General features: G+C 50.2%; 1 protein-coding gene across 1 annotated transcript; it reads right to left on the bottom strand.

Annotated features, from left to right (window-relative positions):
- Positions 1-1,744: 1,744 nt before the first annotated feature.
- LOC128273060 (protein ultraspiracle homolog) lies at positions 1,745-11,349 on the bottom strand. Its single transcript, XM_053010973.1, has 7 exons — positions 11,172-11,349; positions 5,712-6,165; positions 4,583-4,784; positions 4,364-4,513; positions 4,126-4,296; positions 3,825-4,059; positions 1,745-3,756 (listed from the first exon to the last, which is right to left on the bottom strand). Exons 1-7 carry the CDS (start codon positions 11,275-11,277, stop codon positions 3,512-3,514), a joined length of 1,563 nt encoding a protein of 520 aa, XP_052866933.1. The 5' UTR covers positions 11,278-11,349; the 3' UTR covers positions 1,745-3,511.
- Positions 11,350-18,289: the final 6,940 nt, after the last annotated feature.

Below are 18,289 nucleotides of genomic sequence, written 5' to 3'. Positions count from 1 at the left end.
TGAGTGGCCGCCAGTGTACGTGTTTGCGTGCGAATTCGGATGCTGCTGCCGCGGGCTGCTGGATGCTGAGTGGAGCCCGTTCGCTGCACCTCGTTCAGTTCAGCGAGCGACACAGCAGAACTTTAAGATAAACAAAATTCGGAAACTAATAGGATTGATTCTTACGGTCATTTCTTCACTTTCCAACACATTGCACAACACACAGGCCCGATGGCTAGAACAGTATTGAAATTCGACTCCATTAACAATTTTTCCTCCCATGGGGAGATCCTACGGCGAGTCAGTGGAGCCCAACCAACGTGAGTTTCAAAACATTGGTCACTCAGCAGGAAAAACTGTGCAACTGTCAAACGGCGAGGCACTCATGAAAAGCCTTCTTCAGAACAGGCTGTAAAGCGATTGCTGAGAGAACGCGTTCTCTCTCGAGAGAGGTGACTCGACTCGACTCTGGCCGTTACCGAATCCTTGGCCCACAGTTTGTCCTCGCCGTTTTGTGCACAATTCGTCCGCCAGTCATCGCTACTTGTTGCCAGACAGGATGTTTCGTGTTTCCGTTGAGCAGGGCGGAACCGGGGACAAAACTGGTGACAGCGCGAGGAAATGATTTGTGTTTGCCACGGCGTGGTCGTGGGGGCCAGGGCACTGTTGGGGGCTTGCTTTATTGGCTTCGGCACCGGAAACGGGCGCATGTTTGCATTACATTCACGCACCAATCGGCCACCGGTCGGATGGTGGTGGTGGCAAAAAACAAAACAAAAATCAATGACCGTAAAATATAAGGGACGCTTTCCGTAATGGGCCACCACATTATTGTCAGCCACCCGGAACCGCCCGCTGAAACAATTTATCAAACCAAACGGTTGGTCGTTACGCATTAATTGTCATCAAAATGGCACACTTTTCCTCACCGCACCACCGAGCACCGTCGGGTTGTTTATTTGAAATAATCTCATTTATTTCAGCACCTTTCCACCACGTGAACACGTGGGGTCCTTCTCTCAGGGGCTTCTTCGTGGGTCTGTTGGGCGATTTTTAATTTGGTCATTATGTGTGCAGCAGGTTAATTTTCTGGCAGAACCACAAAACCGGTGTGCTTAATATGAAGACTCATAACTCATCACTAACCGGAGCGCCACCGCAAGATCCAGTGTAAGGTGTGTATCATTATGTGTGTTTATTGATTTTTTGTTCACTACGATTTTTTAAACTCTGCGGCCCCCACCCAATGGCCAGTTCTCACAGTTGCCATTTTCGAAATGCTTACAAATATATAAATTAGTTTCATCTGTACCATGCCCCTTGCCTGGCCCTTTTTGTGTCGTCTTTTTTTACTCAACGTCTTTCATGCCCAGTTCCCGCCACGGTGCCGGCCACTAGCACTCACACGATTCCCTTTTGTTTGATTTTCCTGAGAGCTCAAAACATTGCTGAATTCTTAACTGTCTCTACGGATTCCCTTGTCACAGGGCGTGAGTTATATATTCGACTTCGTCGCAGCATCCGTCATCCCATCTAACAAACCCTGTTTCAAACCATCCCGCACTATTCGCTCACCGCGGTGTCACCGCCTGTAACATTCTAAGGTTCATTTGCACATGAATTCTAATTAAAAAAACACACTTTATACATCACTAGCAACAATCATAGTACTTCCACCCTTCGAAAGCGCCCCTAACGGGCGCGTGTGACACAGTCTAACAGTGGTACTTGAGATAAGCAGTTGGGATGCGCTTCATTGATCCCGCGGGAAGGACGCGGCGGGAAAACGGGTCCCGCGCAGGAGCAGGTTGCAATCGTTAATAAATATTTGTTTTATTGTGTGAGTTTGTGCCTTCGCTCGGTATCGCTCGATCAACAGGTCGTACAGTTTCACTCATTAGTTGTGTATATTACGCTTATTCGCTTTGTAGAGTCTCTTGCCGTGGCACGTTGTTTCACGTGCGACCATAAATACCCGATTCACGGGTTCTACAACGGGTGTGGTAATACTTGAAAAATAATGAGCTGCAGGGAAGTAGGTAGCATGTTGGTATTACTACATTGTTGAGGTTACTCGTCGTAGTAGTTTTTGTGTAACAAAAAAGTGTGCAAAACGAGCCTACGAAACGTACCACAAACTGTCCCTGGACGAGTGTCACTGATTGCGCAACGTGCGCTCCCAATGTTTTCTACAGCACACACCATCTCTAGCATCATTCGGTTCGAAATAGATTATTATACGAATGAGTTGAGCGGACACTACCGGTTCCTGAGCCATCCGCAAACCCTTCACACATTTCGTAAGAGAGCCAAAGCCAACGAATAAGAGTGTAATAATAAAAAAAAGAAATGGGAATAACAATACTTTACGAAGTAATGAGACTTTGCACGAAGAACCCACGAAACGCATTGCGTCGATTGAGCTTGAGACAGTTCCAGTGACCCGGGAAAGCCTACATAAAGTCTGCATCGCCCTTCGAAGGGCGATCTTTAACGCGTGCGGTTCACTATGTGCATCTATACCGCTTCTTGCTACGTGTCTGAAGGATGAAGTGTGTGGTTTGTTCTTCTTCTTCTCTACTAACTTCCTCAATAGCTTACACACTAGAAGACTGAAACTACGTAAAATTTAAACATCTTTTCCTCCGGACGCCATCGCCATTCATTCGCACACTCGCATACACACGCATTGTCTTCTTTCTCGCTCATGGTATTGCCCCAGGTTGTCAACCGATTTGGATCGGCAAATTTATTTCATTAGCTGCCAAATGTCACACACGCCGCACACTAGAGCGGTGCCGGCCTGGCATACCGTGTCCGTGTCCGACATTTTAGATCACCTTCACCCTTATCACTTTATAGCTATTTGCTTACACTGTTAACGGGATTAAGTTTGAGTTTTTGATAAAAACTATTTGCACCATATTTCATTTTGTTTTGTTCCTTCTAAGTTCTGTTCTAAGTGTGTGTGTGCCTGTTTGTTGTTTGCTTCTTGCACTTTCCTTTATCGAGTTCTGTTCTCTCGTCCTATCGAGATTTCTACCGTCCTCAAGCTTTCTCAGCACATTCTGTTTATGCACCTCGAGCCGAACCTCGGTAGTAGCGGCGATTTCTACGTTATTTTCTAATGCAATGATGTATGGGGGACTTTTGCTTCACAACTTTATCAGCATCACACTCCCGTTTCCTGGGTATTCTGCTGTTCATCGTTTTCCTAACAAAAATGTGTGTTTTTTTTTGTGATCCGTATTACATGCTAGGTTTACACTTGCGCTCACTTGTGCAGCACGTTGTGAATGAGGAAGAGTACATGATGCATGATGTTTGTTCTGTGAACAGAGCGGCTCACTTAACGGGAGCTTGTCAACGGTGCCCAACTCTACCACCTCGCATGCAGGCTGTTGTGCTTGAAAAATGCAATCGAAAGTAGTAACCCAAACAATCCGGCGTCTGTCAGCGGCAGAAGTAGGATCAGCAGCACCGAGACGAGGAGTAGCGTACAGCCGCGCGGCACCCTTTCGTGCCCTGCCACCTACAACGGGGTGTCGAGCATTTCAATGATAAAGTTGTCCAGCTGCTTATCACCGAGCAGCCGTAGAAAGTTGAGATGATCGATGCACTTGAGGCTGATCGAGCGAAGGGCTGGCAACCGCAGCAGAAGCTGCGCAAACCGCCCATCCTCCGATGGGTGCTGCGTTTTGCAGTACTCGTCCAGACAAGCGTAGATCTTCTCGCGCATCTGATCGATCTCCTTCCGACACTTGAGTCCTCGGATATCTGAAACAGAATGAAACGTCGATTAGGTGTGTCCAGTCAAGGGGAGCTGTGGAATCAGTGCAACGTACCGGAGTTGAACAGGATGATCGCTTTCAGTATGCCCAGCTCGGCCCGATTCACGTCCAGTCTTTTCATTTTGATCGCCAGCTCGCATAGGATGCGATCGAACAGCGAGTCGACACCGGCCTGTTGAGCGCTGTTCCGGTGCAGTGTAAAGTTCGGTCCCAAGCACATGAGCTGTGGCTGCCGGATCGTCACACGGCCATCGCTTCTTCCATCCGCCGGTCGCTCAGTTTCAATGTACTGGAAAAAAAGGCCGGTGGACCACTTAAGTATCGACCGCCTTTACGACATCCACACCGAACTCACCTCCATACTCCGCCAGGCTACGGAAGCGATCAGCATCTCGTTCCAGCCACTGCGCAGCAACGTGACCTGGTCCTCGCGCGGTAGGTTGGAAAAGTTGGGCAACCTTCGAGAAAACTCGATCAGTTGGTAGATCTGCTTGTTGACCATCTGGCATAAATGCGACACGGCGCCCTGAGCGTGAGAGAGGAAGAAATTAGCACACGGTAAGAACACTTCAACTGGCGGGGCTGAACTCTACCTTATATTCCGGTGGAATCATTGAACCCGGGCCAACCCGCAGGTACGGTATGGCATTGTCGCCGCTCTTCTGTTCGCCCAGCTGCTCAGCCTCTAGGAATCGATCGACCACAACGTCCCGCACCGAGCTGGTCGAGTTTATTTCCTCACTCTGTGGGAATCAGTTAGAGAGAGCGTAAGCGAACGTACAGAGAGACGTGTGGCCACCGGCGGCGCATACCTTTATGGAAAATTTGGAACTCCGTTGCCGTTCCTCCTGGACCGCTTCCCGCTTCATGCCGCATGCCAAACATTTCTGGTACCGACAGTACTGGCAGCGGTTTCTTTGGCGTTTGTCTATCGTACAGTTTTTCTCCTCCCGGCAGGCGTATGACAGATCTTTGCGTACCGTGCGCTTGAAGAATCCTTTGCATCCTTCGCAGCTACGGCAGAAAAGGAACGTGAACAATATTAATATGCCCCGCTAGTGATGGATTCGGATATTAAAATTCGTCACACGCGGAGTTCTGATGTCAAACAGGGGAAAATGTCATCGTTTTGGATTCGCGGAGTTTATGAATGATTTAATTTATGTGCGGCCCCCCCTGGTCGTGGTCCGCCACCTCTACGCTCGTTTAGTGACATGAGTTAAAAATAAGCTCCATTCCCAGCCGATGAATCGGCCGCTACAGAAATAGGGACCACGTCTCGGAATCAGACCAAGCGGGCGTTGAAAAATGATGCCAAACATCTTGCGGTGAGAACTCCGCGTTAACCGCAGACGGAACTGCGATCCAGAAACGCAGGGGCCACGGAGGATGATGAAGTCCATCTGACGCGGACAACGGCGGGGCGAGTTTAAATGTCAAACGAAGTCAGTGGCGTCGCCACCGTCATCCACGCCGCGGGCGGCATATTAATTATCTAATGGAAAACTGCATTCGCCGATGACGCTGATGATGGGGGGTGGGGGCGGACGGGAAAGAACACGCCGCGCTGCAACAGCGGTCGGAGTCAGCGCAGGAATGGGAAGCGGCGGTGCAAGCAAATGTCGAGGTCAGATGCATAATTTTCGCGTTTCGCTTGCTCGACCGTTTGATGTTCGTCTCTAACTGGCCCCGCTGGCCAAGTCCGTTCGACTCGAATCGATCTCTTCGATGGCGATGCTATTTGCAATCCACCTCGAACGAATCCGGTTGCTCGAGACGCGGCCCGACGGAACTCTGGTTTGCCTGCAAATCCGCACGTTAATCAATTCGGTGTCTAGTCTTTTATTAGATTATTTTTAAAATAACTTCAAGTGTTGATTAGTTTCAATTCATTTTTCGTCGCAATCGTGCAGTCATTATCAAATTTATAAACACACTCACCTATAGACACCGTAATGCTTGCCGCTGGCCCGATCGCCGCAGATCGAGCAGAGATGCTTCGAGCCGCTGAGCGGGTGGTTGGGCGGGTACTGTTGCGTTATGTTGGACGGTGTTCCAGGCCCACTACCTCCGCCGTTGCTGCCCTGCTGCTGTCCTCCTCCGCCACTACCACCGACCAGCATGCTGTTCTGTGGACCTCCGCCGGCCCCATTGCCGAGGCCAGCGCCGACCAACAGCGCATTCTGTTGCTGAAGAACGGCGGCCGCAACCGGATTGAACGATCCACCACCGACGCTGCCCGGACTTCCGGGGCCACCGCTGCCGCCACAATTGTTGCCGGGCGAGAACGGACCGCCGCCGCTGCCGTTCAGCAGCGAAATGTCCGGCTTCAGGTCGGGCTTCAGATCCGGCGGCGACAGCGGGCCCATGTGGCCGACCAGCGAAGCATCGAAACCTGCGAACGACACAGAGTGATGAAAGAGTATAAATATCAACGGAATTGGTGAATTATGTAGGTGAGACCACCCGGTCATCGGCCACCAGGGTGTGGTGGTTTATGTTCGTTGGATCGTCGCAGGATACGGCACACTAATTGGGTTGCCCTTTCGTAAGTGGGGAGGAAATAGGCCTCACCCCAGTCCGTTCGGGAGGATGTAATTAAAACCATCAACAGGGGGGCGGCACACCGGGTGATCTCCGGGGACACCACCGGGACCGGAGTGTAATGGAAATGGGAATGATTGACTGACATTGCGGGTTCTTGAACGCTCAAGGACTTATGGCACTTATTTCAAATTAAATCATTTGTCCATCAGTATCAACAGCAGAAGAATTGTCCCTTTCAATGATTTAAATATCACATCAAATGTCGGGAACTACAAAGTAATCAACTCCAGCTGGGAAGAAAAAATTGAAAAAAGTGTTATTTATGATTTGACTAATCGATGCCATCAATAATAGAGAGAGAAAGAGCGACGCTGGAATGAGTAGGAACAAGTCGCAAGTCGAGAGATGTCAAGGACACCAGCGCCAGTAATGTTGAATTTATTACATTTTGCTATATTAATCTGCCTATGGGCTGTTCGTCCCGAGTCATTTGAAAAATTGTTCTGCAAAATTAGAGCACAACAAAACTAGTAAAACAGTTAATAGGCTCCACTGTAAAGAATAACTCCTTAGTAAGTATGTGAACTTACAGTAAACTCGACCCAACATTGTTGCAGTCAATCGAACTGCTGCCAGGGAGCAATATCTTCCCTTTGCATCGACAACATCGGCCCGCAGTTACCGTTCCGGAGGAGTGCCACTAAAATGAATGGATCTCAGCCGCTATCTAACGCCGACCGCAAGTGCATCTGGGGTCCCCTAGGGGCGCAGAGGAAGTACTCGTTGTTTACGTGGTTACACTGTTGTGGCCGTCGAGGAGAAGCACCAACGTTGGCGGCGCACACGGACGAACAGGGCCGCTTTCAAGGTGAAGGGAATTCCAACACTCCGTCCGACCGGAGGAGGTGCGAAAGAGACCGAACCGAACGTATGGAGATGTATGCAAAGCAGCATTGCAGCACTGCGGTGCAGATGCAGTTAAGTGTGGCAGGCCCGCAGGGGGATGACAGGCAGGCCCTTTGCAAAGCTCCCGCGCGCGCACTACAAAGGAAGTCCGGCGTGGCGGGACGCCCCTTGCCTTGGTTTACTCCATTAACTCCACTTTCGGTTGGCCACTCGGCCGTACCCAGGCGCCCAGGCATACTGCTAAACGCTAGAGTGGCGAGTTAGAGTGTGCCACAGTGTGATGCATATGCATTAGATGCAATCGATCGGCTCCGTGTCGTGGCGCTGTGCACAACGAGAAATGTTTACTTTCGTTTGGATTACACCGCGTTTGCGAACATCCATTGTCATTCTTTTACAAAAATAAAGAGGCCCCAAAACACACAGTAAAATTGCTCAAATCATATTTCTATTCCGGGTGCTGCTACGTGGCCTCTTGCAGCTGGCGGTGTATGCAATTACCACTTCATTTAAACCAAATATCTTAAACCTGAACACAAATGTACAAAGCATGCGCCAGAAACGCATCAATGGACAAGCGCTCCAACGAGCGGAAAAAAGGCAGCGAATCGAGATTCGATCAAAATAATGGACAAAAAAGTAGAAGACAATTTTCGCCTGCCTTAAAAATCTGCAACATCGATTCCATCAGCACCTGCCAAAGGCCCCAAAAACCCACAGCGTAATGGGGAATAAAAATAATGCACTTATTTATTATCGCATTTGGAAGCCGCCCCGCACTACACCGCCGCTGTACGCCCTGTGGCCATTAGTTTTTATCGCGAAGCAGACCTCACCAAAACAAGCACCGGAAGCACGCGGTAATGGCATTAGAAGTAATAATGGAACGGAAAATAATGTTGTTGCGCTGCAGCTGCCCGGCGCGGCGCGTTCAGCTTCGCGCTGCAATTGCGGTTTCTGTCTCTATCTTCCTCTTCCTACATTGTTCTAAATATGCTGCACCGGGGCGCGGTGCAGGGCAACAAGATGTGCGAAAGTGCACTTGCGCGGCTACATGTTGCACATGTTGGTTGCACATCTCTCTAATGTACGCGCTGCGCTGCTGGCTGGCAGGGCAGCTGGATGAAAGGGATTTTGGTTTTGTAATTTTGTTCTCTTTTGCCTTCTTTGTTTCAATGTCTGTGTTCTAATGTTTTATGTCTGGCCGTCAGACAATGTCAGTTGTACATTTTAATGCACTTGCCCGCCGTCGCGTACATCAGTAATAAGGCAGATGCATTGCTGCACCATGCATGGCGAATGCGATGCGATCGCCAAAATGCAGATGGCCCACTCGCCGCACCGAATTCGGCAGGAGGAATCTGCGGAGGAAGCAGAGCATAATGTTTCTCCAGACGGCGCTTGTGATCGGTACCAAGCGATACAATAGGGGCGGTGCAATTATTTTCGACAGGTGGCTCGACCAAATCACAATTTAATGGCCACACATTTACAGCACCGAATCATATGCTTGAAGAGCGTGAGAGACGCGAACTGACTTGGGAGAATTTTATGTTTCGTGATACGATTTATTTTAAACTGCGAATGCAATTCTGCCAAGGCACGGAGAACATTTATTCAAAGTGGACATTTTGGCCATTTTTTCGGCCAACCACTTTTGGGGGACCACATTCTACACCAAGTACAACGAGATCTGCCATGTGGAATAGTTTAAAAACAACTGGATTAACCATGTCTACATCTTAAGAAACAATTTAAAGCCAAAGTCAACAGAATGAGACAGGAGAGTAAAAAATAGAATGTTAATTAAAAATATGGTAAGAAAAATATGGGTCAGAAAAGGGCAAGTTTGAGACCTAAACTATCTTTTCCACCGTCAGACGGAATGGAGCCCTTAGTGATATTGAAGAGTTGAGACTTGATCGTCATTTAGTACGAATACTCTGACGAAGCCAAGCCAACACGTTTTCCAATTGTTCACACAAACCAAGATTGAAAAGTTAGAACTCAGAAAAATCTAAAAACCCTTTCACAACACAAAATGGGAGTGACATAAATGATGGAAAAGCTTTGCGGAGTCGAATTGATATGTAAAAGAAACAGAACCAAATGCGACCAACGAACGGAACAGAAACAACACGGCGACACAACCCACGGGGAACATTGATCATAATTTAATAAAAATCTATTTGTGCAAAAGCGCACGGAATTGAATCAAACAGCACACTCACCCCATTCGGGGGCGACGAAGGGAGCAAACTGGTAGGCGAACGTGGGCGAAGGCGAACAATGCATACCGTACACGTCACACCCCGCTGGCCGGTGATAACGCGGCGCGGCTTGAGCATGGTCAGGGTATTTTGTGGGGTACCTCCACCGCGCCCACACCCTCCCTTCCATTCCACGCTGACTGTGCGCCAGAGAAACAAACGACGGCGCGAGCGAAATTAGCGAAAAAGTTTGGAGCAAACCGGGCGCGGTTTGAATAATTGAAAGCATAACGTACTGCCCACTGCACGGTCTCTCTCTGTTATGCTGCGTTCATATTCCATTCAACCTGTTTTTGGTTTTTTTTTCGTTGGTGGCCGAGATGTGCACCACATGTCCTTCACCCCGGGAGGGGGCCGCCCGCTTCCCTTCAAACCCCGGTTTGCCGCGTTCGTCGGTGGCGCGTCAGCAAGCAAAAATCGCAGCCCTGCGCAGTAGTTGTTGGATAAAGACCGACCCCGCACCGAGGAGTTGGCCGTGGGTTGGGTGGGAAATTTCACCCACTCCGACGCGGACAAAAGGCGCGAGCGAGAGAAAGCAACGCACACAGACACAGAACTATCGAAAGCGAGAAAGGGCGCGAACCAACCATTTTATGTAACACTCTTGCCGCGCGCCGTAGCATCAGAGGACAACACGCTCCGAACACGTCCTTCAGCGATTAGAAGCCAATGGCGGGGAGCACGAGAAAGCATTCCACCACACTACCGCTGGTCACCCCACCGCCCATGCCCCACGCTCACTCGTACATAATGCATCGCCGGTTCTCGGGTACATAGGACCCCGTCGTCGTCGTCGTCGTCGTCATTTATCGATTATGAACAACCTTCATGACCTTAGTCAATGATTTTTCCGTTGGCCACGGTGACGACGACAACGACGGGTTGGGCGGCTCCGGGGGCCCCGAAACACCCAAAACGAAGGGCTCCTCTCTCGAGCACTCAAACAAGTTTATTTATCATTCGTTGCCATTCGGTTCCGTTCGTTTGGTTTACTCCCATGACATCGATCCTTCCCGCCGCGGTGGTCCGGACCGTCTGGAATGTTATGCAGCAGAAAGCGGTGGCCGTGCCCCACAGCAACAGTTTGAGGTTGGCGTGGCACACCGCACCAGTAAACGTAACGGTGCAAAATGTGTTACTTCAAGGATGTCGGATGACCTCAGGAGTTCGCACCCGTCACGCGCGCGCCAGGATTGCGTCAGGACGCGGTACCGGACCAACGTAATATATCCCGGTCGGCACCGTTGTTATGTACCTTCAAATTGCAAAATAAATGCACATATGTATGAACTGCCGGCCGGGGAGTTGCGAAGTTAGAAGAACGGCAACGGATTTATGTTTGGTTCCTTTTGCTTTTGGGCACCATTTATCGGGTGTAGCATGGAACTTTTGGCTCCGGTACCACTGCGGCGGCCACTCTGCTGGAGAATGCGGGGAGAGCTTTGCTTGGATGCTATTTTTAGATTTTACTGCAATCTGCCCGGTGCGAATGGAAGGATGGTCCCTTTTCCCGGGAAACTCCCTTCGTGTAAAACGGATACCGATTCTGTACGTGAATTAAACTGCTGTTGAACGAGGAAACACGAAATCGAAAGAACTCATTAACAACAACACGACGACTGCGCCACTTCCTATCACTCGGAGGAAGGTCTCGGAGGAAGATCCGCTCGTTCTGTACCTGCCAATCCGGCCAGTGAGCGGTCCCAGCGGCCCTGCGCTTGAATGATGGCGGCCACCGACAGCATAGGTTTTTCCTTCTTCAGCATCGCGGGCGCAGGATACATGGACGAACTGGCCAGCTACGGACGGCGCCACATGGACAGCGGCAAGCGGCACCACACACGCGATCACCACGGTGCGCCCCCTGAACGGAGGATCAGCACAATTTCTGCACCACACACTGACCGAACGAACCGACACACAACACCACCGGCCGATTGTAAACAAATCACAGCACAGGATAAACACGGAGCGAAAGCGGAACAGCGGTTCACTTTCGGTTTCTGGCGCCCTACTCGAGCGGGGGGTTGCGGACTGCTGATTTTGTGGCGCTTTAAAAAACACACACTTGGCTGGGCGGCCACTAATCCCCGTGATTAATCAACCCCCGGCCGTTGCAGCACGCGCGGAATGCGGACCGTGTGTGTCGATGGCGAGCATAATTGGTGCATCTATGTTAGTGCGATTACTGTGTGCGCCTTCACTTTCGTCGTCACGTCACGTCGTTGGTTCCGATGCGAGTTAACACTGAACCGGTTCACTCCTTTACGTTCAATATCGATTGTACTGAGTGTTAAGTTTGGCTGGGGTTCGAGTAGTTTGGTTTCGTTCTAAAGTTGAAAAATGAACTGAAAATTAAGGAAACTTCTAAGACTCGATCACATCGACATCGATTGATCACATTGGAAGAAGTTACCGGTTCAAGCGGCCTGGCCAGAATGGCTTACAAGCTACTAGAGGCTAGCCGTTGCTTTAACCAACTATATTCCAGTCTCAAATCATTGGAAATTATTTAATTATTCAAACCATTGACCACGGCCGACCACGTTTACATTCAGAAACCCCCCTTTTAATGTACTAATTGAAGGCGAAGAGTCCTTAGACACTTACAACATTCGTTAATAAATTTCTTTTGCTTTTAAACCTTTCAAAAATAAAAATTCAACCGATGCACAATACACGATGTGTGGTACTTTGATACTAAATGGCTTGTAAAAAGAAGGATTAAGTGATCGATTGAAATTTATTTATTCTTTAAACTTCACTTTCACTTTCTATTCTTCATATGAAGAGCGTACCAACATAACAAAAACATTAGTCGAGGCTCCTAACTTATTGAATATCCCAGTACATCTTGTGAACTGATGGAGCGCTAAAATTGTCCATATAAAATTGTCCATATTGTTCATTTAAATAATAAAATAAAATCACAAATAATTAGTTTAAAATACGTTTAAACAACATTAGAAATAAGACTTGTTAACTGCACCCCAGACCGGTCCGAGAGTCGGTGATGACGCGTTGCGGAATTGGGACTCGTAAAAAATGCCAACGCGAAACAAAAACCCTCAACCGGAAGTCCCGACCGATTGTTCAATAAAAAAATGTCAGACAGTGCACCAACAAATGTGGCCGGGATGATGTCGTTTGGTGCAGCAAAGAAGGAAAGCTTCCGAAGCGAATGTAATGGAGAAGGAACATCAGCAACCCAACCCAACCGAAGTGCAGTTTGCAGCAGAGCGCCCCCGTCGTCGTCTGATAAGCGCAATCAGTTTGTATGCAAACCGGGCGGGGGTGCACATCACACGCCGCCGAACCGCGGGTGACCCATATTGAGCGGAACGACACCGGCACCACGGCAGGGAGGATGCGGTTATTGGAGCGAGATGGAAAGTAACGTGTAGGGGCGAATGTGAGATTGTTTGCCGCCGCCGCCGCCGCCGTCGGGAGTCCTTGACCCAGTTCCGTCCGGGCCGCTCCCCGGCGGACGTCAGGGAGTGCGCGACGCGACGCATATGGCCGACGATGCCGACGACAAAGGAGGGTGGTGTGTGCACCGGAGACGGTGCACAAGAGAAGCAACTGCAGCCGGGCCATGCCGGCAGTCGCGGAATCGCCAACTGTTGCTACTTTCCGCACCTTCCGGACGGTGGACAAATATTTACATATATCACGCGCGCATATCCACCACGTATCCGCCGGTCCATTATTTGTAGTTTGCAAATTGGTCACTCTGTTGTACATAAACTAGGCGGCCGACTTCATTGCCGTTGAGTCCGAACTGAGGCAAGAGAACCACGAAATCCTAGTTCTTCCTCCAATTGACCGTGCCACTGGATCGATGGACCTGGTGGTGGTACGTGCTTGGACTAGCGGACCACTTGACCCTGGAAAGGGCGAACAAGATAAGCGTCGGCCACTGTCTGCGGGGCCCTCCTGCAGAGAGCACTTACGACGGAAGCACCGGTCACTCGACAGTGCCGTGTGCGATAGTCCGAGGGGTTTGCGCTGTACCCAAGACGATGTGCATTTGCATCGATGATAACGTGCAGAGCAGTGGCGACAAAGTATGGAAATTCGAATGCACAGTAAGGTCACGTCACAGCCCTTCCGTGTGTTGCGTAACGCTCGGGGAGGAAGTGAACGACGTTCCAAACGGGTTCCGTCCCAAGGTTCCGTTCTGCGTTGCGTTCATTTGCGGAAAGGAACAACAAATCCACTTTCCTAACGTCTTCACAGATTAATACCATTGTGTGGACCACAGTACGGGACGTCCTGGAAGGTACGTGATAGCATCCACCGAGGGTGAATCGCCACGTGTTCCCTAGCTCTAGCATTACTGCGCCACAGTGATGCAATTGCAATTTATCCTGAGCTATCCGACTAGGAGCATTCCTTAAATTCCGGACGCAACCGTCCCCCGGGGGGAAAAGTGCACGTGCTAACGTAACTTTATTTTATTAGCCACTAACCATCGTCCTTGGTCGGCTAAGCTTCAGCAGCACCGTGGCTCCGATGATCCTGGGGATTCAATGGAAACTAATGTCCAGTCCCCGGGGTGCTCCGCGGGATTAATGTACAACAGCACCCGCCAGTACGGGTGCAGAATATGTAATTCAATTAAGCCGAGTAATCGTACCCATCGGTGGTGAGGTGAGAAAATGCGACAACTTTACAATCGATCCTTATTAGTGGTGTGGTGTTTAGAAATGAATCGGCGGCGAAAATTGCCACAATAGCTCTGGGGATCGATGGAAGCGGTCACGGCGCAATTTGCGAACCCCAGTTGACCACGTTTTCGCGTTCTTATCACACAAAGTGCTGCAAGAAGGTAGTGATCTTACACCAAACATTCTGTCCTCTGCAGTTGAAGCTGCACGACCAGAGGGTCTCGTAATGGAAGTGCGCTTTTAACAACCTCGAAGGGTTGCCCATTACCTCCATAAACCCTAATTACTTCCTGCTTTCGCGCGTGCCAGAGCAAACGACATGCAAAGTGGCGACAAGCGTTGGCGTCTCCCGATCGCCCAAGTTACGTGTTACATGCGAGCTTCATGCGAGTTTCCGTTATTTGATGATTCACACATAAGGCCCGAGTCTCTGAAGTCCTCTAAGATATGAAAACAATATGTCGAAGTTGCTCGCTAGTCACTCCTGGAGACCATAAATCCTCTAAAATTGGTGGATGTCCATTAACACGGGCTTAAAAGTTCCGGAAAGCCCAGATGGGCGTTGTTTTGTGGCGCATGGATTAGTAGTGTCGCGCTATGGTGTCTCTGCCCCGATGACAGCTGAATCGCTTCAACGAAGGGTCATTTGTGCGAATGGGGCCGGGACAGGGGGCCGCCACAAAACCCGGCGACATGCACCACTGGGAACCTTGAGAATCGTTGTGGTTCATTTTTCGATCATTTTCCGACATACTTTGGACCCGTGTAACCCGTGACGTGGTGCCAAGCGATCGGCAGCAGGTCGCAGGATGATTATTGTAGTACGATAAAAAATGTCTATCAATCTCTAATGTTTCCCTTAAAATTTGTCAAACCGACGGCCAACACCGAAACGTGTCGTTGGCAAAAAAAACCGACAAAAACCTGCACCAAAAAATTGGTTCCACGCGCTTCGGCGAGTTCCACAGAACGCTGCACACGGGCGGGCGGGCGAAAAGAGAAACAAACACACCAAAAAACAGCGGACACAACCCGCTCCAATCTGAGCTCAACCATCTGCAACGGGTTCCAGATCTGCGCACCCATACACACGCGCCGCGCCGCGCCGGCCGGCCGCTTCTTCGCCGGGGAGCCCACTGGTGCTGTTGCCGCAGCCGCCGCCGGCGCGATCGTCGAAAATAACATCTTTCAAGGTCATCCTCGTCCCGCGGACACCCCCCAGGGGGCCGGATCTCGAGCGCATGATCTCGCCGGAATGCTTTATATGGGGTACTCCTGCTGCGATGGGTGGGGAGGGCGATCTTTTGCCCTTTTTTACATTACACGCCGCTGCATCCCGGGCGCCCTTTCTTTGTCTGGCATCTCTTTGCTGGGGAGCTACTGACTAGTAGACCTGGACCCGGGTAATGCAGCCAACTCGGAGGTAGCTTGGCCTTGCTTACACCGCGCGCGTGCACTCGGCTCGGATTGAGCCGTCAAAAGTCGTTCGTGTCTTCGTCATCGGTCCATCGGTCCATCCGTCGTCTGGCCCTTCTGGATTAGTCACATTCTGATCACCAGGCTGCGGTTCGCGGTACGGCACAGTTGATGCGGCTGGTGACGATGACAAGCCGTCAGTCAGTCAGTCAGTCAGTCAACTAATCATTTGACTTTCTAATCCGATGCAAATGCGATACGCGCGTGCAAATGCGGGCCTGGGAGGGCCGGCCCAACATCGGACAGCGAGCGAGCGAGCGAGCGAGAGAGATAGAGAAAAGTCACGGCAAAAGAAAAGCCGTCGATTCAGAAGCGATTCCGCTAGCGAGACACATAACCTTGAAATAAATGGCGGGCGCAAATGACGAGCCGCGTGCGCAACAGGGTGTCGGTGGCGTGGCGTGGAATGACAACAATCAATGCTGGTTGGCCTGACGATCACCAACACCCGTGGGGACAGCCGAGCAGAGCCAGAACCGACACCGGAATGGCAACAGCTTCTGCAGGCGTCCAGCTCCATTTGCAGCTCCCGGTTTGTGGCGGGGAAATTAAAAATTCGTTCAATTGACACGGACAAGACGCACACACTGGTCTGAGATCCTGCAAGCTGAGTCAATAACTGGACCGAGCAACCCCGAAGTAGTGTCAACCGCGTTCCACGGCACCGACACACCACGAATCTGAATATCACTTCGTGTCGTCCCGGTGCCAAAGTGCATTCGTTGCAGAATCTCGCCGTCCAGCGCCGATCAAATTTCGACCGCATTCCGGCGAATGTCACTATGCGCCCCGTGGGGCTGTCGGTCTTCCTCTTTCGGTCGCTTCCACATTTGCTGTCTCGAACCACGCCTCGGACGCCTTCTGGTAACTCATAATGCACACCACACAGACCCCGACGGCTAAGAAGGCGCACTAGAATGGTGGCCACTGTTCCGGATGGACGGGTTCCATGGGGGTTCGGTGCCCACGGTAAATCCGGAACACATTAGCTGTGTGGTCTGCCGGCCGAAAGTGAATGTAGCCGCCATCGAAACGATCACCGATTGGAGCTAATTAGAAACACACCAAATCCGCTGGTGAGGAATTTGTGGCTCCAAACGTTTACTAAATCGAAACTCGGTTGCCGAACAAAGTGGCACACAATCTGCTCACGGAACGGCACCGTAAAAGAACACATTCGTCGCTCTGACTTGTACAATTTCATGTTCGAAAACCACGGAGGTCGGTTGCAGACCCGCGTGATAACCATTTGAAGGTTGGTTCATCTTCATTAAAGCCTCGTTTTGTCGAGCTTCGCGTTCGTCGCCTGAGGAGTCACACAAATTTGGCTGGAGAGCGCTGATTCGATTTTTCTATAACATTAACACTAATATCCTTAGTCCAAATAAATCACAAAAATCTGTTGCATCTTCGTCGTCATCGGTGCACTCGCTTTTTGGGCGATCACTTTCCGGAGGGTCACCTGGAACCAGTGTTTTCCATTTCTACAATTGCTCTTCATTATTAGATTCGATTCCCCATTTTCTCATGGTTTAATTTAATTTCACATTACACAATCGCGGCACACACGGCTGGTTCCAGAACGGCGCCAAAACACGCGATCTCGATCGCGCAAACACACAGACCCGCCGAAAGATCGATGCCACAGCATATGGTGATAAACTGCACACTCGAAACTACAATTGAGCCGATCTCCGATCAACGTTGACGCGCCGCGAAATGCACCAGAGGCGCGACTCGAGGCGCACACACGTCCTGCGTATGTGTGCGAAAAAGGCGCCGGGAGCTCCGTCGATGCACAAGCGCTCCACGATGGAACTGGGACCGGACTGAACCTGTGACAATCGCGGGCCCGTCCCGTTGCAAACCGTGCAAAGCCAAGAGGAGCTAATGGTTCTCTCGGGGTGAGTATGGGCAAGAGCGAGAGAGAGATCGAACGGGAGCGCAAGGCGAGTTTCGTCGCTTCGGATCTTTCGCGAATGCAACGCGACGACTCACACAGCTCCAGCACCCGATAACAACACAGCAGGCGAGAGAGAGAGAGAGAGAGAGAGGCGTCGAAGCTGGCGCTGCATGCGATGCACCATCGGAAAGAAAAGGAAAGGACACGCGAATAGAAGGAAAGCGAAAGCGAGACGCAACAATCGCAGTGGGCGAGCCAAAGGGTTTCGAGCATCCAACAAACGCGACTCTCGGCAATGGAACGCGATCTGCCAGGACGGTGATAGTAAAGTAAGGATACTAAAAACGTTTGAAACAAATAAGGAAACAAGATTTAAGAAAATCATTAATTTAAAATAAAACATATCTAAGGGCGAAACAACATATCCAACGCGAAAACAAACGATCAGTATTAGTACATTCGTATTGGAGGAATTGGAAGAGAAAGGTCACGAGTCCATCAATCAGGTAACGGAGCATCCTGTCGCGATTGCTCAATATTGAACCGTCGATGGTGTTCCTCTCCTTCATCACCTCAACGCAAAGCGCATGAGATTAAGGGATCTACTTACATATTCATTATCGTGTGTTTAGTGGCGTGTTTTGCTAGGATAAACAATCCGCTTGAATGTTTCGGCGTACACTCACCTGCGAAGAGAAAGAAATAATGGAACACGTGAATAAATTGGTATGCTCTACACAAACACCT

Source organism: Anopheles cruzii, chromosome 3 (assembly GCF_943734635.1).
Source record: "Anopheles cruzii chromosome 3, idAnoCruzAS_RS32_06, whole genome shotgun sequence".
Taxonomy (NCBI): Eukaryota; Metazoa; Arthropoda; class Insecta; order Diptera; family Culicidae; genus Anopheles; species Anopheles cruzii.
Note: the sequence above shows the minus strand (reverse complement) of the source record. Positions and strands in the feature narration are given on the sequence as shown.